This window comes from Stigmatopora argus, chromosome 8 (genome assembly GCF_051989625.1).
Source record: "Stigmatopora argus isolate UIUO_Sarg chromosome 8, RoL_Sarg_1.0, whole genome shotgun sequence".
Taxonomy (NCBI): domain Eukaryota; kingdom Metazoa; phylum Chordata; class Actinopteri; order Syngnathiformes; family Syngnathidae; genus Stigmatopora; species Stigmatopora argus.
The window spans coordinates 13,128,331-13,154,532 of record NC_135394.1 but is presented as its reverse complement, the minus strand read 5'-3'; the positions used below and the strand labels follow the sequence as shown (position 1 = coordinate 13,154,532).

Sequence of the window (26,202 nt, the reverse complement as noted above, 5' to 3'; positions counted from 1 at the left end):
GCTCTTGTCCAAACTACAATACGGCACTTTATTAAATAAAATAATCCGGGGCCGTAATATTAATGGTCAATGTGTTGCTCACAATAACGCCAGAAATCAATCATATGATCTTCATCTCGACAATGCTAACACGCTGTAAACACGGCTACTTCCGGTATGGGTGAAACCATCATTTACGCTGTAACGCATGACTTACTATTTTGAAATTCCAGCTTGTATTTGACTATTTGACTTTTTGACAAATTTGGGAGGATTTTCCTGATTGATTCGATCAAATAAACGGCTGAATACAGAAAATAAAAAGCTTAATAACTATTTTAAGACTAAACATCAGGGGGATTAAACCCCTATTTTCAGTGTCAATGGTATCGACTGCAGTGGTGTGAGGTAGTGACGCAAATGTAACAGCCTACATTTGAATTTCATAAATTAATTTATATATATATATATATATATATATATATATATATATATATATATATATATATATATAATCTTATCCTATCTAATATATATAAATCGTAATTTTTATTAGAAGGGCCAAATACTACTGTATTAATATAATTAAATAAATAATATCTATTTTATATATATATATATATATATATATATATATATATATATATATATATATATATATATATATATATATATATATATCTCGTATTTTTTATTAGAAGGGCCAAATACTACTATTTTTTAAATATACATGAACTAAAACGAATGAATTTAACTGTTTTAAAAAATATAAAATCAGCCCATTGTTGCCTGGAATGGGCTCCAGCACCCCCGTGGCCCTTCATTACTTAATGAATATTATGTATTCATTCACAAAGGTTATTAGGTAATTATGCTGTTAGGCCAATTAAATATTAGGTTAGATTACTGTCTTTTTTGTCACAGGATTAACGGGAGGAAAGCAATTGAGTTAAAATGAAGATAAAAAAGGGTGGATTCAGCAAGTTGACAGAAATATCGACAGAGGAAGTGATGATAGGACCTGTGGTTGACGACTTTAGAAGCTCCATGAAGGGAGAAAAAAATATTTACAAAGATTCATTCTGAGAGAAACATGGATGAGCTCGGTAAGGCGACTTTAAAACATTTTTTTCTTTAAATCCTTGATTCTCAAATCATTTCATTGGAATTCTATAGCAATGTCATATAATAAGCTTCGATTTAAAAAGCGTTACAATATGGAAAACATGTTTTTATCCTCAAACTGAAATATGTTTTTGGTATATATTCCAATATTTTGCAATTATTTAATATTAATAACACTCAGGAACTAACGCCGCTCACTTTTAAATCGACTGTCAGAGTGGTATCAATTTTGCAACAATATTTTTTTGTGATTCTTTCCAACATGTTACACAATTCTATCAAAAAAAACCCATCTGTTTCAGTCTAATTTCTTGCCACTAACAACTAAGGTACAATCACCATTATAAATATGTCAGATTAATACCCTCATAAATATCGGTAAATCAGTCCAATAAATGGCACAAGATTACTTGAGCAAGTTGTACTTCTGTAAAAAGCTATTACATCACTTCCTAAGGAAACCTGTTTTGCATCCATAAACCTCAAAGAGATAACAAAACACGACGTGCTTTAGAGGAAACGCGATAACATCAAATGAAAATCAAGATATAAAAAAGTCAAATAATTAGTTTAAATGAACTACCTTATGAATGTGCTGCATCATATTTTTCAGATTTGTTGTTGGAAGAGCTTGCCCTCAATCCAAATGCTTCAAAAGTGTCTGAAGAGGTAAACAAAATTTTAAAAAAAGTTTTTCAAATGTGCCACACACAGTAAAAATTTTGTGAATTTTTCCCGTTTATTTAAAACATTTCACATTAAATTGTGTTAAGTTTTGTCTCGACAACAATGAGAGGAAGCAAATTCAAAAATAATTATGCGTTATATACTGTATATTTTCAATTTATGATTAAGATGATTTCAAAGATTTTTCTCAACTGAAATTGTGTGCTATTTTTATTGAATTATTTTTATTTTGTTACAGGTTTCTGCCACCGCTGAATCCAAAAATGGGATTTATGTAATACTAGACAGGTGCTTACCAAATTCACTCAATGCTAACTTCTGAAAAAAAATCTATATACATACTTATCTACATATTGATTATGTTGTCCTAATAATATCTTTTTTCTTCTCAAAATAATCCACGTGGATATTCTACTGGCATGATCACTAAATGTTTATTTGGTGATATACAAGAAAAGCACTATTTTGACATTTGTTTCATAAATGTTGAATTATGGGAATTACGCTTGCCATATTAATGATTGGATAAAAGGATTAATTTTGATCCTATTCATTTAGATTGCAAAATCCTGGCATTTAAACCAAGTTTTCAGACTTCATACTGATAGTTTTGGGGTTTCTTATGTTTCTACCTTCAGTTTGAAGTCACCCCCACCTGAGGCATCTTCCAAGGTCTCACCTACCATCGAACTAGACTCCATCTTGGAAGATCTGATGGGCTCCAAGGTGAGCCTTTTTTTACTCAGCATCTACATTAGGGTTAGGTTCAATGTTCCCTCTAAGCTGCGCGCGTGCGCAATTGCGCACTACATAAATCATATGGAGCGCACAAAATAAAATCCCATTTTTTTTTAGCTGTGAGGACGACGCGCGAACTACTCATCCGCCGGGCCGCCCATTCATAGATATTAATCATTACATTTTATTATTACTAAATCATTTATGTGTAGTAGACATGTACCTGCTTATGGCAGGTGTGATACTGGTGTGTGCCCATAGCGAGCAAGGATAATGTTGCTCACACCGGTACTCAGTGTGCTCAGGGAGGTTGTCTTTCTGCCCAGACAAACCAAAAATTAGAGGGAACATTGGTTAGGTTACTAGTCGAAATCCCAGCGGCAGCCTTACTGTGTATTTATATCCTCTCTGCTTTTATTGGATTTATTTCAAAACTGATCATAAACCTAAAAAAAAATCATCCAAACTGTTCACTCCTCGTGAGTGGTTAGTACGTCGGCCTCACTGTTCTGGGCTCAAGGGTTCGATCCCATATCTGGACCTTCCTGTGTGGAGTTTGCATGTTCTCCCCGGGGCTTGTGTGTTTTTTTTTCCAGGTGGTCCGGTTTCCTCCCACACACCAAAACCATGCACGAACATTCTAAATTGCCCCTAGGTACAAGTATGACCGTGAATGGTTGTCCAACAATTCAATGGCACCCACGCCTGCTGTCGATAGCTAGTTGGGATAGGCTCCAGCACCCCCCGCAAACCTTGTAAGGATAAGCGGCAGGGAAAATGAATGGTTACTCCTCTATTTGTCGGCCCAAGATAAACAGATGACGGTTGGATGGCTGAACTGGTGAACTTTATCAAGAGGGGGCAGCATTGTTCCAATACGAATGTTAACACAACCCAACATATTTATCACTCAGCTGATTTTTTTTTAAAATCTCATGTCCATCTTCTCATTTTTCTTCATAGGAGACAGGACCCCTCTTAGAAAAGCAGTCTGTTGAGAAGAAGAGGAATGACAGGCAACAGGATTCCAGTCCAAAGCCTTCAGCTGCGAGCCAAGATACGGAGAGCATCGACAATCTTCTTGGAGGACTCAAGACCGACTTGGAAAAAATGGGGGTGGATACCGTGCCCAAGGGCCACTGTGCTGCCTGTCGCAAGGTTATCGTGGGGAAGGTACGATAACCCTTCACAAAGTAGCAACAAGGTGTTTCTGGGTAAGCCCCCCGAGACGTTTTTTTTCCCTCTCTGGTTCAGATGATGACAGCATTGGGTCAGCTGTGGCACCCCCAGCACTTTGTGTGTGTGGCGTGTAAGACTGAGATAAGCACCGCAGGGTACTTTGAGAAGGATGGACATCCGTATTGTCAGCAAGACTACGAGCGTCTCTTTGCTCCACGCTGTGCATATTGCATGGGGCCCATTGTGAAGGTGAGATGCCATCCATCTTTAGCCGTCATTTTGCCCTAAATGTGCACGAAAAACCCTTGCCAGGGGGTAAATTTGGAGTGGTTTCCATTGGAGAAAATGGACAAAAAAATATATAGGGTGGTGCCTCGTGTGCGGTCGATTGGTCGCCGGTCTTTTGGTCGCCAGTCTTTTGGTCGCCCCGACCGCGACAACGGGCGACCAAAAGACCGGCAACCAAAAGACCAGCGACAAAACAAGGTAAAACAACACGGTCTATGCATCGATAAAAGCCAACAATGGCAATGAGCAGTTTCACTGAGCCGACGTGTGAGTGTAGAAGAGTTTGTATGTACACGCGCTGTCCCTTTAAGAAGGTACATCAGTCAGGGTCTTAACAAGTTCTCCAACAAAAAACAATAAAAGTCCGGGAAATTTGGAGCTTTTTTTAGCCTAATAATTACTAGGGCATTAAGTATGACTAAATAGTCATTCACAGTTTGTATTTAGGGAATTTGAGCAACGATTTAAATGGTAATTATCAATAACCTTCCGGGCGACCAAAAGACCGGTGACTAAAAGACCGGCGACCAATCGACCGTGTACCATGGTGCCTTTACTTGCGAAATGACATAAATGGTCCTAGAAGTGGTTTTGTAACTTGAATTTATCAGAAATCTCATCTCATCTCATTTTCTGAACCGCTTTATCCTCATTAGGGTCGCGGGGGGTTCTGAAGCCCATCCTAGCTGTCTCCAGAACACCCTGAATCGGTGACCACAAGGAGACGGGCAACCATGCACACTGACACCCATACCTAGGGGCAATTTAGAGTGTCCAATCAGGCTCCCATGCATGTTTTTAGAATGTGGGAGGAAACCGGAGTACCCGGAGGAAACCCACGCAGGCCCGGGGGAGAACATGCAAACTCCACACAGATGAACATGACCTGGATTTGAATCCAGGACCCCAGAGCTGTGAGGCCGACACGCTAACCACTCACACCACCTTGCCGCCCATTTATCGGAAATATAGACGCATTTTATGGAAAGTTGTAAATAAAGATGACGTACCGTGTGTTTTTTTTTTGCAGAACATCTTGACGGCTCTGAACAAAACGTGGCATCCAGATCATTTCTTCTGCGCTCACTGTGGAAACTTCTTTGGAGATGATGGTAACATGTTGAAACCTGGAAAAGGGAGCAAATATGAGATGAGATGACTGAGATTGCGTCTTCCAAGGTTTCTTGGAGAAGGACGGGAAGCCTTATTGTTCCCGGGACTTCTATCAACTTTTTGCCCCCAAGTGCGCCGGCTGCGGGGGGTCGGTGATGGAGGACTACTTGTCTGCAGCCAATGCTATGTGGCATCGGGAGTGCTTCATCTGCGCGGTGAGCTACTTTACAACAACATCTCCATCTCATTCATTTTTTTTTTCTTACCATGAGACGTAATTTTCCCATTGAGGTCTTTTGTAACCTGAATATTTTGTATGTAGAAACATTCGTAACTAGAGGTGCCCCTGTTTACCTCCTGCGTCCATTCAGGACTGTCTGAAACCCTTCTCCGACGGGCGTTTCATAGTACTGGATGGCCGCCCCTTGTGCCAGACAGACTTCAACTCGCGTCAGGGCACCCTGTGCGGGGGGTGCCGTCAGCCCATCGTGGGCCGCTGCATCTCGGCCTTGGACAGCAAGTTTCACCCGGAGCACTTTGTGTGCGCCTTCTGTAGGCGACAGCTCACCCAAGGGATCTTCAAGGAGTACAAAGGCGCACCGTATTGCCAGGTGTGCTATAAAAAAGTGTTTATGTGAAGTGTAAAGGGATAAAATGAGCGATGTTATCCCTGCAGTTCGACCACTGCGTTCCTGCACAGGTCTTAAGAGATATCTCAGGAACACTTTCATTGTCATGTGTGCCAGCTGAATTCATTGAGTAATGGATAAAGGTTATATTTGCTAAAGGATATTTCTACTATACATGGTCTTTTTGTTGTTGTTGAAAAAAGGCTTACTATCAGTCTTTTTGAAAGAAAAAAAAGCCTTACTATACATGGTCTTTTTTTTAAAGAAAAAAAAGCCTTACAATACATGGTCTTTTTTTAAAAGAAAAAAAGCCTTACTATACGTGGTCTTTTTTTAATGAAAAAAAAGGCTTACTATTCTATGTCATTTTTTTAAAGAAAAAAAGCCTTACTATACTATGTCATTTTTAAAGAAAAAAAGCCTTACTATACTATGTCGTTTTTTAAGAAAAAAAGCCTTACTATATATACTATGTCGTTTTTTTAAACGAAAAAAGCCTTACTATATATACTATGTCGTTTTTTGAGAAAAAAAGCCTTACTATACTACGTCGTTTTTTCAAGAAAAAAAGCCTTACTTTACTATGAAAGTTTTTACGAAAAAAGCCATACTATACTATATCGTTTTTTATTAAAAAAAACCTTACTAAACTATGTCGTTTTTTAAGAAAAAAAGCCTTGCTGTACAATGTCGTTTTTTAAGAAAAAAATCCTTTCTATACTATGTCGTTTTTTACGAAAAAAAACCTTACTATACTATGTCGTTTTTTTAAGAAAAAAAGCCATACTATACAATATCGTTTTTTAAGAGAAAAAAGCCTTATTATACTATGGCGTTTTTTAAGAAAAAAAACCTTACTATACTATGTCGTTTTTTAAGAAAAAAAGCCTTACTATACTATGTCTTTTTTTATGAAAAAAAGCCTTACTATACTATGTCATTTTTTATGAAAAAAAGCCTTACTATACTATGTCGTTTTTTAAGGAAAAAAAGCCTTACTATACCATGTCGTTTTTAAAGGAAAAAAGCCTTACTATACTATGTCGTTTTTTTAAAGAAAAAAAGCCTTGGTATATATACTATTTTGTTTTTTGGGGAAAAAACGACATAGGTACCTATGTCGCTTGTTTTTTTTTTTTTTTTAGAAAAAAAGACATAGGAACATAAGTCTTTTTTAAAATAGAAAAAGACATAAGTGCCTATGTCACTTTTTCTAAGAAAAAAAGACATAGGAACATAAGTCTTTTTTTGGGAAAAAGGAAATAGGTACCTATGTCAGTTTTTTTTTATTAGAAAAAAGACACAGGAACATAAGTCTTTTTTAAAATAGAAAACGACATAGGTACCTATGTCGTTTTTTTTTTAGAAAAAGCGACATAGGTACCTATGTTGTTTTTTGGGAAAAAAGACATAGGAACAGAAGTCTTTTTTTTAAATTGAAAACGGCATAGGTACCCATGTCGTTTTTGGGAAAAAGACAGTAACATAAGTCTTTTTTTAAATAGGAAACGACATAGGTACGTACCTATGTCGTTTTTTTTTTATAGAAAAAAAGACATAGGAACATAAGTCTTTTTTTGGGAAAAAGCGACATAGGTACCCATGTTGTTTTTTGGGAAAAAAGACATAGGAACACAAGTCTTTTTTTAAAATTGAAAACGGCATAGGTACCCATGTCGTTTTTGGGAAAAAGACAGTAACATAAGTCTTTTTTAAAATAGGAAACGACATAGGTACGTACCTATGTCGTTTTTTTTTTTAATAGAAAAAAAGACATAGGAACATAAGTCTTTTTTTGGGAAAAAGCGACATAGGTACCTATGTTGTTTTTTGGGAAAAAAGACATAGGAACATAAGTCTTTTTTTAAATTGAAAACGGCATAGGTACCTATGGCGAATTAGAAGAAATAAAACATTTTTTCCAATCCAATATCCTGTTTTTGGTATTTTTTCAGAGGGCTGGAACAAATTAATTTGTTTTCCATTCATTTCAATGGAAAACGTCCGCTCGAGTTACGAGAATCTCGTCATACGAGCTCAGTTCCGGAACGGATTAAGCTCGTATCTCGAGGTACCACTGTATTGTTATATTTACATTGGCCAACTTATCCCATGTCATCATTTTTGACAGCACGTTTTTGACAAGTGGGCTAAATTCAATGAGTTTTCAACGAGGGCCACAAAACTGCTCGAATGTTAATACTGTTTTTTAGGCTTGGATTGGCAGAGGTTGGCACCACGAAGCAGTGGCGCCAACCCAAGTTTCCTCTCCAAACCTCTGACCGACCGACCGGCCCCGCACGCCGCACATCACACGCACTTCACCCTGCAGACACCCTCTTCATCCTCCACACAGATGCCTTTGTATCAGCACATGGAAGATGGATGAGGGGCCTCCAGTGAACAAAGTCCTTTTTACTGTAGACAGCGCGTCCAAACATCACCGCGGAACTCCATCGGCTCACTTCGGGTGACGAGAGATGAGCCCACCACAAAGTGCCCTGGAGTTTTTTTTCTTTTTGCGGGAAAATAGTATGTATTTAGGCTGTTGAGCGACACGATTCATTCCTTTCTATGACGAACAAATGACAGCCAATGACTTAATTTGTTCAGCGACCATGCCTCGTAAACACTTCCCGTTTCAAGTCTTCCAACTTAAAACATAGTATTGAGGTGAAACGTGTCTTTTTTGGCACTTGTAATTGCGCCCGTGTCCTCAAACGCTCCATTAACGATCCAAGAAGTTTAATAAATGTCTATTAATGTTCGCATAGAGCCAAAAATATTTAAACAGAATGTAGGAAATGAAAAGACACCGTTAAACTTTAGAAGTGTTAAATAACATGGAGCCACGCTGCTCACATTAAACAAGCAAACTGCACTTTTATTAGCGTGACGTCACTTTGGAACAACGTTCTTATGAAGTGGCCTCAGTGTACCTTTCAGTTGACTCTGTCGTTATTTTGTCTGACTAATATCCCGCAGTTGACCCTATGTAGCATCGTATCGTTAGCAGCATGGTGCTGTTTTTTTTGTTTTTTTGGGCCTGGTGAGATGCTTTCTTTCAGTTTTAGGGCATTAATCATACTGTCATTGCTCGCCTCTAATAGTCTGGGCATACCACACAAGTTTTTACATCATGGAATAAGTGTCAGAGTACCCTTAATGAATTGTGACGATTTCGACTTTTTTTGGGATACAGGAGTTGAACATGAAAGCAACAAAACATAAATACTTGATTTCATGTTTCAGGGTCATTTTGGCAGTGATTATTTGCTTTGACCAGTCAAAATCCGTTACTGGCAATGGGAGCCAATAAGACAGTATGGATTCATGGGCCAAAGTTTTTTTTAAGAAAAAAAAACGCCTTACTATACATGGTCTTTTTTTTAAAGAAAAAAAGCCTTACTTTACATGGTCCTTTTTTTTTTTTTTAGAAAAAATGCCTTACTATACATGGTCTTTTTTTACGAAAAAAGCCTTACTTTACATGGTCATTTTTTTAACGAAAAAAAGCCTTACTTTACATGGTCCTTTTTTTTTTTTTTTAGAAAAAAAGCCTTACTATACATGGTCTTTTTTAAGAAAAAGCCTTACGATACATGGTCTTTTTTTTTTTTTTTTTTTACAAAAAAAGCCTTACTATACATGGTCCTTTTTTTAAAAAGAAAAAAAGCCTTACTATACATGGTCCTTTTTTTAAAAAGAAAAAAAGCCTTACTATACATGGTCTCTTTTTTAAGAAAAAAAGCCTTACTATACATGGTCTCTTTTTTAAGAAAAAAAGCCTTACTATACATGGTATTTTTTTTAAAGAAAAAGGCCTTACCATACATGGTCTTTTTCTTTTAAAAGAAAAAACCTTACTATACAAAGTCTTAAAAAAATACAACTGTTGTTCTAGAGCTAAATATACTGGTACAAAGAGAGTCAGCTGACACGTAGTATAAATTGAGCAAACGTGAAATGTGAGCGTGGGCCTTTTAAAAATGCTGCTGAATATAAAGGGCCATGTGTGCAGGGAGGAGAGAGTGTAACTCAGGTGACATTTACAACAGTCAACCGGAGGAGAAAACTTTTCTTTTTTCATTGGCCTGTGAGTTGGTTAAATGAGAGAAAGGGGGGCACATGAGAGGGAATAATGGACACCGTGGGAGTGGGACACAGAGTGAAAAAGGCAACCTTTGCGCGAAGCACTGAAACCCCATCCGAAGGACTGTAAAAAGCTAGTGGTGATGCTTTATGCATATTCATTTTTGGCACAAATGCATGCCTTACTGTACATGGTCTTTTTCATTAAAAAAAGCCTCACTCTAAATTGTCTTTTTTTTCCTCTCTCCCAAAAAAGCACAAGTTATACATGGTCTTTTTTCACAAAAAACACCTGACTGAATATGTACATGCTCTTTTTTCACAAAATAAAGCTTTACAATACATGGTCACTTTTTTAAATGCATTACTATACATGGTCTTTTCTTTTAATGCCTTGCATGTTTTTTTTCCCACAAAATAAAGCTTTACAATACATGGTCTCTTTTTTTAAAATGCCTTACTATACATGATATTTTTTAAAGAAAAAAAGCCTTACTATACATGGTCTTTTTTAAAAATAAAAAAGCCTTACTATACATGGTCTTTTTTTAAAAGAAAAAAGCCTTACTATACTATGTCGTTTTTTAAGAAAAAAAAAGGCTTACTATACTATGTTGTTTTTAAGGAAAAAAGGCTTACTATACAATGTCATTTTTTTAAGAAAAAAAGGCTTACTATACTATGTCGTTTTTTAAGAAAAAAGGGCTTACTATACTATGTCGTTTTTTAAGAAAAAAAGGCTTACTATACTATGTCATTTTTTAAGAAAAAAAGCCTAACTATACTATGTTGTTTTTTAAGAAAAAAAGCCTTACTATACTATGTCGTTTTTTAAGAAAAAAGGGCTTACTATACTATGTCGTTTTTTAAGAAAAAAAGGCTTACTATACTATGTCTTTTTTTAAGAAAAAAAAGCCTAACTATACTATGTTGTTTTTTAAGAAAAAAAGCCTTACTATACTATGTTGTTATTTTATTTTAAAAAAGCCTTACTATACTATGTTGTTTTTTTATTTTAAAAAAGCCTTACTATACCATGTCGTTTTTTAAGAAAAAAAGGCTTACTATACTATGTCATTTTTTTAAAGAAAAAAAGCCTTACTATACTATGTCGTTTTTTAAGAAAAAAAAAAGGCTTACTATACTATGTTGTTTTTAAGGAAAAAAGGCTTACTATACAATGTCATTTTTTTAAGAAAAAAAGGCTTACTATACTATGTCGTTTTTTTAAGAAAAAAGGGCTTACTATACTATGTCGTTTTTTTAAGAAAAAAAGGCTTACTATACTATGTCATTTTTTAAGAAAAAAAGCCTAACTATACTATGTTGTTTTTTAAGAAAAAAAGCCTTACTATACTATGTCGTTTTTTAAGAAAAAAGGGCTTACTATACTATGTCGTTTTTTAAGAAAAAAAGGCTTACTATACTATGTCTTTTTTTAAGAAAAAAAAGCCTAACTATACTATGTTGTTTTTTAAGAAAAAAAGCCTTACTATACTATGTCGTATTTTAAGAAAAAAGGGCTTAATATACTATGTCGTTTTTAAGAAAAAAAGGCTTACTATACTATGTCGTTTTTTAAGAAAAAAAGCCTCACTAAACTATGTCATTTTTTAAGAAAAAAAGCCTTACTATACTATGTTGTTATTTTATTTTAAAAAAGCCTTACTATACTATGTTGTTTTTTTATTTTAAAAAAGCCTTACTATACCATGTCGTTTTTTAAGAAAAAAAGGCTTACTATACTATGTCATTTTTAAAAGAAAAAAAGCCTTACTAGACTATGTCGTTTTTTAAGAAAAAAAGCCTTACTATACATGGTCTTTTTTAAAAATAAAAAAGCCTTACTATACATGATATTTTTTAAAGAAAAAAAGCCTTACTATACATGGCCTTTTTTAAAAATAAAAAAGCCTTACTATACATGGTCTTTTTTTTAAAGAAAAAAGCCTTACTATACTATGTCGTTTTTTAAGAAAAAAAAAGGCTTACTATACTATGTTGTTTTTAAGGAAAAAAGGCTTACTATACAATGTCATTTTTTTAAGAAAAAAAGGCTTACTATACTATATCGTTTTTTAAGAAAAAAGGGCTTACTATACTATGTCGTTTTTTAAGAAAAAAAGGCTTACTATACTATGTCATTTTTTAAGAAAAAAAGCCTAACTATACTATGTTGTTTTTTAAGAAAAAAAGCCTTACTATACTATGTCGTTTTTTAAGAAAAAAGGGCTTACTATACTATGTCGTTTTTTAAGAAAAAAAGGCTTACTATACTATGTCTTTTTTTAAGAAAAAAAAAGCCTAACTATACTATGTTGTTTTTTAAGAAAAAAAGCCTTACTATACTATGTCGTTTTTTAAGAAAAAAGGGCTTAATATACTATGTCGTTTTTAAGAAAAAAAGGCTTACTATACTATGTCGTTTTTTAAGAAAAAAAGCCTCACTAAACTATGTCATTTTTTAAGAAAAAAAGCCTTACTATACTATGTTGTTATTTTATTTTAAAAAAGCCTTACTATACTATGTTGTTTTTTTATTTTAAAAAAGCCTTACTATACCATGTCGTTTTTTAAGAAAAAAAGGCTTACTATACTATGTCATTTTTTTAAAGAAAAAAAGGCTTACTATACTATGTCGTTTTTAAAAGAAACAAAGCCTTACTAGACTATGTCGTTTTTTAAGAAAAAAAGCCTTACTATACATGGTCTTTTTTAAAAATAAAAAAGCCTTACTATACATGGTCTTTTTTTAAAAGAAAAAAGCCTTACTATACATGGTCTTTTTTTAAAAGAAAAAAGCCTTACTATACATGGTCTTTTTTAAAAAAAAGCCTTACTATACATGGTAATTTTTTAAAGAAAAAAACCCTTACTATACATGGTCTTTTTTTAAAATAAAAAAGCCTTACTATACATGGTCTTTTTTTAAAGAAAAAAGCCTTACTATACTATGTCGTTTTTTAAGAAAAAAAAGGCTTACTATACTATGTTGTTTTTAAGGAAAAAAGGCTTACTATACAATGTCATTTTTTTAAGAAAAAAAGGCTTACTATACAATGTCATTTTTTTAAGAAAAAAAGGCTTACTATACTATGTCGTTTTTAAGAAAAAAGGCTTACTATACTATGTCATTTTTTAAGAAAAAAAGGCTTACTATACTATGTCATTTTTTAAGAAAAAAAGCCTAACTATACTATGTTGTTTTTTAAGAAAAAAAGCCTTACTTTACTATGTCGTTTTTTAAGAAAAAAGGGCTTACTATACTATATCGTTTTTTAAGAAAAAAAGGCTTACTATACATGGTCTTTTTTTAAAGAAAAAAGCCTTATTATACTATGTCGTTTTTAAAGAAAAAAGGCTTACTATACTATGTCGTTTTTTAAGAAAAAAGGGCTTACTATACTATGTCGTTTTTTAAGAAAAAAAGGCTTACTATACTATGTCATTTTTTAAGAAAAAAAGCCTAACTATACTATGTTGTTTTAAGAAAAAAAGCCTTACTATACTATGTCGTTTTTTAAGAAAAAAGGGCTTACTATACTATGTCGTTTTTTAAGAAAAAAAGGCTTACTATACTATGTCATTTTTTAAGAAAAAAAGCCTAACTATACTATGTTGTTTTTTAAGAAAAAAAGCCTTACTATACTATGTCGTTTTTTTAAGAAAAAAGGGCTTACTATACTATGTCGTTTTTTTAAGAAAAAAAGGCTTAATATACTATGTCGTTTTTTAAGAAAAAAAGCCTCACTAAACTATGTCATTTTTTAAGAAAAAAAGCCTTACTATACTATGTAGTTTTTTAAGGAAAAAAGGCTTACTATACTATGTTGTTTTTTTATTTAAAAAAAGCCTTACTATACTATGTCGTTTTTTAAGAAAAAAAGCCTTACTATACATGGTCTTTTTTAAAAATAAAAAAGCCTTACTATACATGGTCTTTTTTTAAAAGAAAAAAGCCTTACTATACATGGTCTTTTTTAAAGAAAAAAGCCTTACTATACATGGTAATTTTTTTAAAGAAAAAAGCCTAACTATACGTGGACATTTTTTAAAGAAAAAAAGCCTTACTATACATGGTCTTTTTTTTAAATAAAAAAGCCTTACTATACATGGTCTTTTTTTTAAAGAAAAAAGCCTTACTATACATGGTCTTTTTTAAAGAAAAAAGCCTTACTATACATGGTAATTTTTTAAAGAAAAAAGCCTAACTATACGTGGACATTTTTTAAAGAAAAAAAGCCTTACTATACATGGTCTTTTTTAAAAATAAAAAAGCCTTACTATACATGGTCTTTTTTTTTAAAGAAAAAAGCCTTACTATACTATGTCGTTTTTTAAGAAAAAAAAAGGCTTACTATACTATGTTGTTTTTAAGGAAAAAAGGCTTACTATACAATGTCATTTTTTTAAGAAAAAAAGGCTTACTATACTATGTCGTTTTTAAAGAAAAAAAGGCTTACTATACTATGTCATTTTTTAAGAAAAAAAGCCTAACTATACTATGTTGTTTTTTAAGAAAAAAAGCCTTACTATACTATGTCGTTTTTTAAGAAAAAAGGGCTTACTATACTATGTCGTTTTTTAAGAAAAAAAGGCTTACTATGCTATGTCTTTTTATAAGAAAAAAAAGCCTAACTATACTATGTTGTTTTTTAAGAAAAAAGCCTTACTATACTATGTCGTTTTTTAAGAAAAAAGGGCTTAATATACTATGTCGTTTTTAAGAAAAAAAGGCTTACTATACTATGTCGTTTTTTAAGAAAAAAAGCCTCACTAAACTATGTCATTTTTTAAGAAAAAAAGCCTTACTATACTATGTTGTTATTTTATTTTAAAAAAGCCTTACTATACTATGTTGTTTTTTTATTTTAAAAAAGCCTTACTATACCATGTCGTTTTTTAAGAAAAAAAGGCTTACTATACTATGTCATTTTTTTTAAAGAAAAAAAGGCTTACTATACTATGTCGTTTTTAAAAGAAAAAAAGCCTTACTAGACTATGTCGTTTTTTAAGAAAAAAAGCCTTACTATACATGGTCTTTTTTAAAAATAACAAAGCCTTACTATACATGGTCTTTTTTTAAAAGAAAAAAAGCCTTACTATACATGGTCTTTTTTTTAAAGAAAAAAGCCTTACTATACATGGTCTTTTTAAAAAAAAGCCTTACTATACATGGTAATTTTTTAAAGAAAAAAACCCTTACTATACATGGTCTTTTTTTAAAATAAAAAAGCCTTACTATACATGGTCTTTTTTTAAAGAAAAAAGCCTTACTATACTATGTCGTTTTTTAAGAAAAAAAAGGCTTACTATACTATGTTGTTTTTAAGGAAAAAAGGCTTACTATACAATGTCATTTTTTTAAGAAAAAAAGGCTTACTATACAATGTCATTTTTTTAAGAAAAAAAGGCTTACTATACTATGTCGTTTTTAAGAAAAAAGGCTTACTATACTATGTCATTTTTGAAGAAAAAAAGGCTTACTATACTATGTCATTTTTTAAGAAAAAAAGCCTAACTATACTATGTTGTTTTTTAAGAAAAAAAGCCTTACTATACTATGTCGTTTTTTAAGAAAAAAAGGCTTACTATACTATGTCGTTTTTTAAGAAAAAAAGCCTAACTATACTATGTTGTTTTTTAAGAAAAAAAGCCTTACTATACTATGTCGTTTTTTAAGAAAAAAGGGCTTACTATACTATGTCGTTTTTTAAGAAAAAAAGGCTTACTATACTATGTCGTTTTTTAAGAAAAAAAGCCTCACTAAACTATGTCATTTTTTAAGAAAAAAAAAGCCTTACTATACTATGTAGTTTTTTAAGGAAAAAAGGCTTACTATACTATGTTGTTTTTTTTATTTAAAAAAAGCCTTACTATACCATGTCGTTTTTTAAGAAAAAAAGGCTTACTATACTATGTCATTTTTTTAAAGAAAAAAAGGCTTACTATACTATGTCGTTTTTTTAAGAAAAAAAGCCTTACTATACATGGTCTTTTTTAAAAATAAAAAAGCCTTACTATACATGGTCTTTTTTTAAAAGAAAAAAGCCTTACTATACATGGTCTTTTTTTAAAGAAAAAAGCCTTACTATACATGGTAATTTTTTAAAGAAAAAAGCCTTACTATACGTGGACATTTTTTAAAGAAAAAAAAGCCTTACTATACATTGCCTTTTTTTAAAAAAAAGAAAGTCTTTTAGTTGCCCCTTCCAGTGCGGAAAATACTTTACTTCAATCCACTGAAGGAGGCTGACAGCAAACTGCAGCAAAGTAGAGAATGTGTCTGGCGCGTGACACGAAAGCATCGAAAGTAAAGACTCAGCGACTAACGGGCTAATATTTTCATTTCGATCATTTGTAGCTCCTCAAATTTTAGAGTGGTTCACCCAATGTGTCTTGGCTCGAGGACGCTTGGCACTTCATGTTGCCCAAAGCAAACTGGTTTAGGTTTCATGGGAAAGGAAGCGACCATGAGAGGCTTTTTCCCCCCTCTAGTCTGTCAGGATGATAGATGGATCCATAATGCTGCGTCATTCACTGGGTGGAGAGTATGGCATGCAAGGGCGCAAAAGGGAAGCCTGGGGATGAGAATTAAACCCCTCTTGGGAAGGCTTGAGACCATTTCAAGTTGGCCTTTCCGGGTGAACTGACTTAGTGTAGGTGAGATTTGAACAGTGCAAGTGAGCCTCCATTGTGGCTCTGTACACTGATCGGTTCAGTAGATACCACAAAACCCGATGAAACAGATCAGATGTCCAGGCTAAGGTTGGGTAAAAGGGGTCAGACAATGACCAGAACAGTTTTAAAGGCCGGGTCAAGGCCAGTTGTGGATAGACCGCTTTTTCAAATCCACTGCCTGTGTGGCCGCCAGACTCCATATCATTATGGGATTTGCTTGAAACAGTAATGCTTGCTTATAATAACGCCCAACAGAAGTGATATGCCCCTCGAGGTTTCAACAGTTTTGCGGTTTGCTCAAGGCTAGGAAGAAGAAAGCCTCCGAGGCAAGGGGAGAATCATTACTAACCGTTTGATAGATTACAGTCACACCAGAAAGAGTCAGACAGGCTGTGCTCAGAACCCGAGAGGCTCTTTCAAACTGGACCAGGCCAGACTTGGACTGGACTTGAAGTATGGTACAGTGTGAGGGGTTGCGTCATTGGTTTTCCCAAGTGGTTGACTGCCAGGCGCTGGTTTGCTTTTGTTTGGTTTTAAAAAATGGGCAAGTCATACAGACAGTATTAAAATGTGGCACGACTATGGCGTGGTAGCTTTACGTATGAATGTTTCTACTTGCAAAATATTCAGGTTAGATTGGAATCAATGGGAAGATTTTGTTCCAAGATACGAAAGAAATTCAGGTTACGAAACACAACGGCACCCTTAAACCATCGTTCGTTTTAATGTGAGTTTTTCAAGTGTTTTTAAAGAAAATCTGCCCTTTATTATTCATCATGGGCCCCAAGAAAGTAAGGTTCGTTGAATTCATAATTTTAAGTTGTGTGTTTAGATGACTTATTACTTATTTATGATTTTACTGGGAAAATGCACTTTGTGGAGTAGCACCACCAAATTTGTTATACGCAGCTGTGTATGATGACAATAAAGGCTTTTGATTGATTTGATGAGTGTCATCGTATGTTTTGTCAGTTGCCAAAAGAATTCTCTTCACTCGCTTTTCAAAAACAACAGAAAATCTTTCTGAATATTTTTGTTATTCATTTGACTTAATAATTTTCTTATTTTTTCTCTTTGGTGTTTCTTACATCTTTCACTCAAAATCGGTACACTTCATTGTTCACTGATCATTTATAGAAGGTTTAGTTGGTAGTAAATTGAGGACCATTGAACAAATGAGAGAATTTAGATATAAAATGGGTTTCTACTTACGAAAAATCCAAGTTAGGAAGCACTTCTCGAACGAATGGATTTCTGTTCGTATAGTTGGTATATGTGAGTCGTTCCGCCCAAAGCAGTCGTTTATCCCACACTGTCAAATTGAGATATGGACCCTCAATGTTGCGTCGTTTCCGGCCTGTAGATAAAAAAATAAATAAATCACTTTAATTTATTTATATTAATGACTTTGGGCTTAACTGTATGTATCTGCACGATAGCTGATGAAGCCAAACAAAGGGGAACGTTGGCAATTTTCATTTATTTTTATCTCCTTTTTCTCCATAATGTCTGTCTGTGGAAATACTATCTAGGCAAGTCTCTATTAAAGGATTAGAGATCACTGATGCTCCCAACTCAAGTCGCTCGTGGACTTGTTCAGTGATACGATAATAACGTAAAATGCGAAACACATTTCACAGCCTTGATGGACTGAGGTTTTGATCTTGATGTTTGATATTTTAACGCATCAAAAATGTTAAGGACAACAGAGGAGGAGAAAATGGAGATGTGAGCTTTCCTGGGAACATCTGCCATCGATACGCTGTTATGTACTGTATTCAAAAAGAAAGGAATGTAATATCGCAGTGAGAAATACCAATGTGGTTGCAACAGGTTTTGGGGTTTGAATCCTGTTACAGATCACTCAAGACCCAAAGAAGGATAATTGGCGTAAAAAGGCAGGGAATGAAGAAAAGAAATGTATTGCTAATCCAGAAAAGTACAAAAATGGCAAAACCCAAAGTTAAAGATGGATGAAATGTTTTCAAATTCACAGATTAATGCAGCCATTTTTTCCTCTCCCAGTTCAAGTTAACTTCCAAATGATGTTCATTTAACAAAATCATTCAATTTTGTTTCATATTTCGCTAGCCTAATGCTAAACAAAACAGTATTATTATAAAGATTTAACAACCAATATTTCAACATTACAATGCCAGACATGTTGCCAGATGATAAAACACTACTTAAATATTGTATTTAAACCCTTTGCAAAGAATAAACAATATTCTGGATTTGACAAAATTTTGCTAGCCTGATGCTAACAACTTTTGCTAACAAAATTTATTGGATCATAAAGGTTTAAGCAAGCAATATTTCAACATTACAGCGCCAGACATGTTGACATATGATGAAACACTACTCAGATATTGTATTTTATATTCTTTGCAAAGAACAAACAATATTCTGGATTTGACAAAATTTTGCTAGCCCGAAGCTAACAACCTTTGCTAACAAAATTGTTGGATTATAAAAGGTTTAAGTAAGCAATATTTCAACATTACAATACCAACCATGTTGACAGATGATAAAACTACTTAGATATTGTATTTATGTATATCCTTTGCAAAGAACAAACAATATTCTGGATTTGACAAAATTTTGCTAGCCCAAAGCTAACAACCTTTGCTAACAAAATTGTTGGATTATAAAGGTTTAAGCAAGCAATATTTCAACATTACAATACCACCCATGTTGACAGATGATAAAACACTACTTAGATATTGTATTTATATCCTTTGCAAAGAACAAAAAATATTCTGGATTTGACAAAAAACTGCTAGCCTGATGCTAACAACCTTTGCTAACAAAATTGTTGGATTCCAAAGGTTTACGCAAGCAATATTTCAACATTACAACACCAGACATGTTGGCAGATGATAAAACACTACTTAGATATTGTATTTAAACCCTTTGCAAAGAATAAACAATATTCTGGATTTGACAAAATTTTGCTAGCCTGATGCTAACAAATTTTGCTAACAAAATTGTTGGATTCCAAAGGTTTACGCAAGCAATATTTCAACATTACAACACCAGACATGTTGACAGATGATAAAACACTACTTAGATATTGCATTTAAACCCTTTGCAAAGAATAAACAACATGTGGCTAGGTTAAAAGTGTGATTACACACCAAGGATATCTCAAATCTGAAATCTCCCCCTAATTTGTGATCCTTGGCTAAAGAATACCAGACACCTGGGAGTTTTAATTCACGGAAAATGGCAAAATGAATAAATCTGCGGCTTGGGCGATGAGGGGAATCTGTGGTTTCGGAGACTTAAAATCCAAACATCGCCCCCTAAGAACAGTACAGGCTGTATCCAATACGCTCATATTACTTAGTAAATGTTACTCTGTCAACTTTTGTGGAGAGTGCGCAATATCAAAACAGAATCCAGGCATCTGTGGGTGTGCGCGCCGTGATGAATGAGGGTCCCGTAGAGCTTCGAAAGGGACTTTCAATCACACTGCGCACCCCAAAAAAGGTGAAGCGGTTCGTAAATCAGACGACTGTCTTGCCGTGATGACTTAGATGTTTTGAGCCCCGCCAAGTGTGACTCACTCAAATACGTTGTTGCTTTATATACTGTGGGAGTTTAAAGTATCTGTACAATACTCCATACTTTGTTTTGCTGATTAGCTGGAACTTAACTTCAACTCAGAAATAGTCTGACGGGTTTTGGAGGTTATTTAATTATTTTTGTCTTGAGTTGGGGGCTAAAATTACAATTAATAGCATTGAAGTTGAATGGAGATGGATTAGATCAGAGGTGTCAGAATTGGGTTGGTTCGCGGGCCGCTTTAACGTCAACTTGATTTCACGCGGGCCGGACCATTTTGGATATAATATTTAGATTTTTGTTTTATAAATGGATTAAAAGAACTGGATTAAATGCCCTGAATATTCACTTTTTTATAGATCTAAAACAATGTTTATTTTAGCTTTTTTAAAATATATTTTTTTAGATTTTACAAAATGATTTTTGAACTAAAAACACAGAAAAAAATATTAAAAAATTACAAGTATTGATTTAAAAGGGGGAAAATCAGGAAATGTAATATACATTTTTACTCTTAATTTTAATTTGATCCTAAAACAGATAGCCGGCACTCATGATGTACTTTCCCGGGCCACACAAAATGATGCGGCGGGCCAGATTTGGCCCCCGGGCCGCCACTTTGACACGTGGTTTAAAGTATCTGTACAATACTCAAAATTTGTGCTTTTTCGTATTTCTTTGTGAAAAATACTGTTGTTTTGTGGCTAAGATAGCGCAATATTGCCTTAAAATATTAATTCATTCATTTTCAGAACTTGAAATATTTTGATTGGCATTTCATTCATTTATTTAATAAGATATTTTGAAAAAATTGTCAATTGCCATCTTAAGCAATTTGTGGCACTATCATCTTAAATGCGAAAAAAAATGGTGACTGTATACAATATATCCACATATTTTACTAATTATATTTAAGTCATGTAAAAAATACCAGCATATGGAGTAGAATATGTGTCTATCAATGGAGTTTGTGTATATACGTCCTACGTGAAAATGGCTCCCAGCGTATTAATGGCGTCCCTGGTGGCGGATAAAAGCTATTTCTGGGTTGTCCACCTGGCCCCAAGCATCAGCGCTCCATCTCAACCACGTCATAATTCATCTTTCCTACGAGCTCCCCAAGGAGACTCCAGAATATCCGTAGCAATATTTTTCTGGAGTATTTTTCTTCAGTCATGAAGTGGAATTCGTATGGGCTCTTATTTTGCACTTGATGTAAAAGAAAACCATTTACTTTTACACATCCACTTTTTGGAGTTGCATTTCAAAAATGGATGAATGCTTAGTATTATTTTTGATGAATTCAGACATAAATTGACACTTGCACTGCTGTCAAAAAGCTTTGAATCAGACTTCTAATGTGGTAATAAGTATATTTACTGTTGTAACGTAACATGAATTCAGCAAGTATTCGAAAAAATCTCTAGGAATACTTACAATATCCAGCAATTCTGTGAAAAAATAATAACTGAATTATGTTTCCTAATTGTGCAAAATATTACATAAGATTGACTTGATATAGGCACATTTTCAATCGAACAATGTGAATATATTTTTTCCAAATCCTCATTTTAGAAGATTCTTCAAAAAAAAATCTTATGCACAAGCACATTTTTCGCATTTCAAACTGCGCATAAACATACACTAATAATAATTGTCTTGAACGGACATTTGTGCCTGCTATGATACTGATTAGTATTTTGAAGTTAGATGTTGTGGTGGTGCCCGTGTGCAGTCGATTGGTAGCCGGTCTTTTGGTCGCCGGTCTTTTGGTCGCTGTCTTTTGGTCGCCCCGACCGCGACAACGGGTGACCAAAAGATTGGCGACCAAAAGACCGACGACCAAAAGACCGACGACCAAAAGAGCGACGACCAAAAAACCGGCGACAAAACAAGGTAAAACAACATGGTCTACGCATCAATAAAAGCCAACAATGGCCATGAGCAGTTTCACTGAGCCGACGTGTGAGTGTATAAGAGTTTGTCCACTTAGGAAGGTACGTCCGTCAGGGTCTTAACAAGTTCTCCAACAAAAAACAATAAAAGTCTGGGAAATTTGGAACTTTTCTTTAGCCTAATAATTAATAGGGCTTCAAGTATGACTAAATAGTAATTCGCAGTTTGTATTTAGGGAATTTGAACAAAGATTTAAATGATAATTATCACTTACCTTCCAGGCGACCAAAAGACCGGCGACCAATCGACCGTGTACCGGTGGTGCCAGGGTGGCCAAATATTTGTTTGTTTTGATTAATAGCCCACTGGTCTACCATAATATAATTAATTAGTTCAACATGCATGTACTTTTCTATCGTGCATTGTGGCGGTTTCAAGGCTGTAAGTAGCAAAACGGCTATGGAGAAAAGCTGCATACTTTTATTTATTTCGGGTCATTCTGTTTATTTCTATCGCATGGGGTCCTGACATGTTTGGAAATTTCTGAAAGCCCAAACCAAGACAAGAAGGTGGTGACATCAGGAAGGTGAAACCACACACAACGCCTAGAACTCCGATCTTGTAGCTCAAGCAAGACTACATGTATATAAAGTTGGTGTATTTTCTTTTGTCAGTGACCAAAAGTAGAGATCACATCCTAACACATGTTCCGGATCAGTTGAAGAAGCAGAAAATGACTTCACTAGATCTTTCCTATGAGAGTTCCTTGTGTGTGTGTGTGTGTGTCTGTGTGTGTGTGTTCTTTATTGGAGAGCCCTCCAGTCATACAAGGCTTGCTGTTTAATATTCTTTCCCTCACTGGACCTCTCTGTGCGTTTGTTTTTATGGTGCCTTTAGAAGCCGTGCTGCTGACTGTTGACGTGTTTCATCTGCGTGCGTCTGCGTTGGCGCTACGGCACCAACGCACGCGCGCTGGCGTGTGCGTTCGTGCATAGCACCCTCACGCCAGAGCGTTTCCTAACAGGCTGCCGGTCTGTTGACAGCCCTTCTGCTTCCTGTCAAGCACCAGAACAGCTCCATGTGTCGGTGAAGAGTGGATAGAAGAGGGATGCTCATATTGGAGAGAGCGTGTTTATCAGAGTCCACGGTCGGTCGGGTTATTATTAGGGGACGCAGCTTGAAATGCTCCTCTGCCCACTTCTTACACACCATCCATTATAGTCACTTGAAAGCAACATTTAAATCAACGCATTATGTTCGGCCCGACCTGATGACATCCACGTCAAATGAGACCTGTTGTTCACTCATTCATTTTCTGAACAGCTTTATCCTAACTAGGGTCGTGGGAGGGTGCTGGAGTCTATCCCAGCTGACAGGGGGACATCCTGAATTAGTGGACAGCCAATCGCAGGGCACGAGGAGTCAAACAACCATTCACGCTCGGGGCAATTTAGGTTGTCCAATCAGCCTACCATGCGTGTTTTTGGAATATGGGAGGAAACAGGAGCAACCAGAGAAAACCCACTCAGGCCCGGGGGAGAACATGCAAACTCCACACAGGTGGACCGACCTGGATTTGAACCCAGGACCCCAGAGCTGTGAGGCGGACGTGTGAACCACTCAGCCGTCGGAGACCTTATCTCAATATGTTCAGGTTGCCGAGTAGTTAACGTTACTCGGTCGTTTGGTCGCCAGTCTTTTGGTCGCCGGTCTTTTGGTCGCCGGTCTTTTGGTCGCCCGGAAGGTTATTGATAATTACCATTTAAATTGTTGCTCAAATTCCCTAAATACAAACTGCGAATTACTATTTAGTCATACTTAATGCCCTATTAATGATTAGGCTAAAGAAAAGGTCCAAATTTCACGTACTTTTATTGTGTTTTGTTGGAGAACTTGTTAAGACCCTGACTGACGTAGCTTCTTAAAGGGCCAACGCATGTATGTACATACAAACTCTTCTACACTCATACGTCGGCTCAGTGAAACTGCTCATGGCCATTGTTGGCTTTTATTGATGCGTAGGCCGTGTTGTTTTACCTTGTTTTGTCGCTGGTCTTTTGGTCGCCGGTCTTTTGGTCGCCCGTTGTTTGGGTCCGGGCGACCCAAAGACCGCGACCAAAAAAACGGCGACCAAAAGACGGCGACCAAAAGACCGGCGACCAAACGACCGCACACGGTAGTTAACGCCTCAGCCTCACAGTTATGTGGAGTTTGCATGATCTCCCGGGGCTTGCGTGGGTTTTCTCCGTGTACTCCGTTTTCCCTCAAAACATGCACGCTAGGCTGGTTGAACCCTCTAAATCCCCCCTGGGTGACCTTCTCCTGTCATGTTGGCAGAGAGCAGATTTCCCGGCTGCTTCCTATGAAAAACTTCATACGCGTAGAAGCTTTGATCCCATGCAGTCGGCATACGTGTGCCATAAAAGCCCCTTCAACGAGATAATCTTCAAAAGAAGCATGATGCCCATCTTCAAAAGAAGGCCAAATCCCGACTTTTGCATCTTATACACGAGTTCATGTGGGAGTCACGTGTGCAATCCACAGAACATATGCTGTCGATGCTACGCTCTCCCCACCCCAAAGCTTTAATTTGCCACCACCTATGTGACTGAAGTGATTTCTATGTTACCTATTACCATAACATTATGACATAAATAGCCTCTATTGTCCACTACCAAGACTTGTTGCAATGGCAGGAGGGGAGATCATGATTACTCCTCCATATCTTTTTCTCAACAAGCCGAAAGGTAAATTTGCTTTAACAGCAGGACGGCCCTTTTTCACGTCCATTTTGCTTCCCTTCAATGACAACGAGTAGGAGGCAAGAGAGCCTCTTTACTAGTGGGATAATACAATTACTCACAATGGCCCGTGATCAGTGGGATTGAGGAAGATACATCACGGGGAACCCTCGCCAGCCAGCTTTGATGTGTAGCTTCATTCATTCGTCCCTGTATGAAAAAGAGGTCCAAATTGTATGATGAGGAAAAAGCAGGGGGGAAAAACACTACTATTATCAATAGTTGTTGACCAAGCTCCGGTCAGACTTGGTATAGTGGTTGTAATAGTATTTTAACAGTGTGTTCTGCAAAAAAAAAGTGACAGTATCATACCAGTCAACTCCATTAATGATTGCAATTCCCCTTATTAAGTGATCTGCAGAAGTTCCCCATCTTGTGGAAGACTTCCTGTGTGTGGTTCCAGTTTTTGTCCAACTTTACAACGTCTTTTTGAGTCTGTATCCGTTTTAGCTACCGCAACCAAGATGGCGCCGTTCAAGTGGCAGCCGGCGGCGGTAGCTCCGTCCACTCTTGCTCGTTCTGTGTTTTTGCTGCTTTTCTGTCTTAATGATTTGATTTGGGCATTCTTAATGATCCCATTTACTTTGATTTGCTTTGTACTTTGTGTTTTGTGCTTTGTTGTTCTGTCTAATCACCCTCTTGCTACTGTAACAATGAGTTAAAGTTATCCAATCCAATCCAATAATAAATCGTACAAATGCAACGCGGCACATATTTACTCAGATAGGGCGTACTTAAAAGTTAAAAATTTTCCCCAAAGTGGATGGGGTGCCTAATTAGTTGGTGCGCCTTGTGTATGTAATAAATTCAAGATTCTGTAGATGTTGCTGTATGTCGCTGATAGTAATGTGGGTACATTACTGGCTGACGCGCTATATTTATATAGTGAAAAGGCGGAAGTGATTAATATCATACTCAAAGCATGACAATACTATTAGCAATCGACGATGACGTTTTCGTCTGCTAGCAGTGACCGAGACGATCCAGATTAGAGCTGAAATGGGGAAGACGAGATCGTTTTTTTTTTACAAAAAAACGTACTTTAAAACTTTTTTTCCCCGTACAAAAGTTGTTATACAGCGTACACAAATTGAAACAATCAAAAAACATTAAATACGGAAAAAATTTATAAGTTGACAGGCACTGTGTTCAAAAAGCTCATTTGTGGTATTTCTAAAATGGGGCTTCTTAATGGAACTCACCCTTTCTACAATAAACTATTTTTTCTATATAATACTCTCACATTTAAATTTGACGTGAACCCTTTCTGATGGGTGTTTTATTAGCTCAATATGGCCGCCACCACATTGCGTTGGCCTAAAACAACACTTTGTGGTTTACTTTCAATAGTTCCGAATGAAACTATAACAAATACTTCATGTTATAGTATCCTGACCCTGCCATTGAAGTACGGGATGAAAAAATAT

At 35.4% G+C, this 26,202-nt stretch overlaps 1 protein-coding gene, 1 long non-coding RNA gene and 1 other non-coding gene across 3 annotated transcripts; 1 reads left to right on the top strand and 2 right to left on the bottom strand.

Moving 5' to 3' along the window:
• The first annotated feature begins 1,010 nt into the window (after positions 1 to 1,010).
• lpxn (leupaxin) lies at positions 1,011 to 5,875 on the top strand. Its single transcript, XM_077608232.1, has 9 exons — positions 1,011 to 1,085; positions 1,718 to 1,773; positions 2,030 to 2,079; positions 2,430 to 2,517; positions 3,493 to 3,702; positions 3,784 to 3,957; positions 5,027 to 5,108; positions 5,176 to 5,324; positions 5,481 to 5,875. Exons 1-9 carry the CDS (start codon positions 1,073 to 1,075, stop codon positions 5,745 to 5,747), a joined length of 1,089 nt encoding a protein of 362 aa, XP_077464358.1. The 5' UTR covers positions 1,011 to 1,072; the 3' UTR covers positions 5,748 to 5,875.
• On the bottom strand, positions 5,008 to 24,929 carry LOC144079455 (uncharacterized). The gene is made up of 3 exons (XR_013301540.1): positions 24,838 to 24,929; positions 17,724 to 17,868; positions 5,008 to 5,123 (listed from the first exon to the last, which is right to left on the bottom strand). It is a non-coding gene; the product is annotated as an uncharacterized LOC144079455 (long non-coding RNA).
• On the bottom strand, positions 9,572 to 9,635 carry LOC144080829 (U7 small nuclear RNA). Its single transcript, XR_013302674.1, has one exon. It is a non-coding gene; the product is annotated as a U7 small nuclear RNA (small nuclear RNA).
• Positions 24,930 to 26,202: the final 1,273 nt, after the last annotated feature.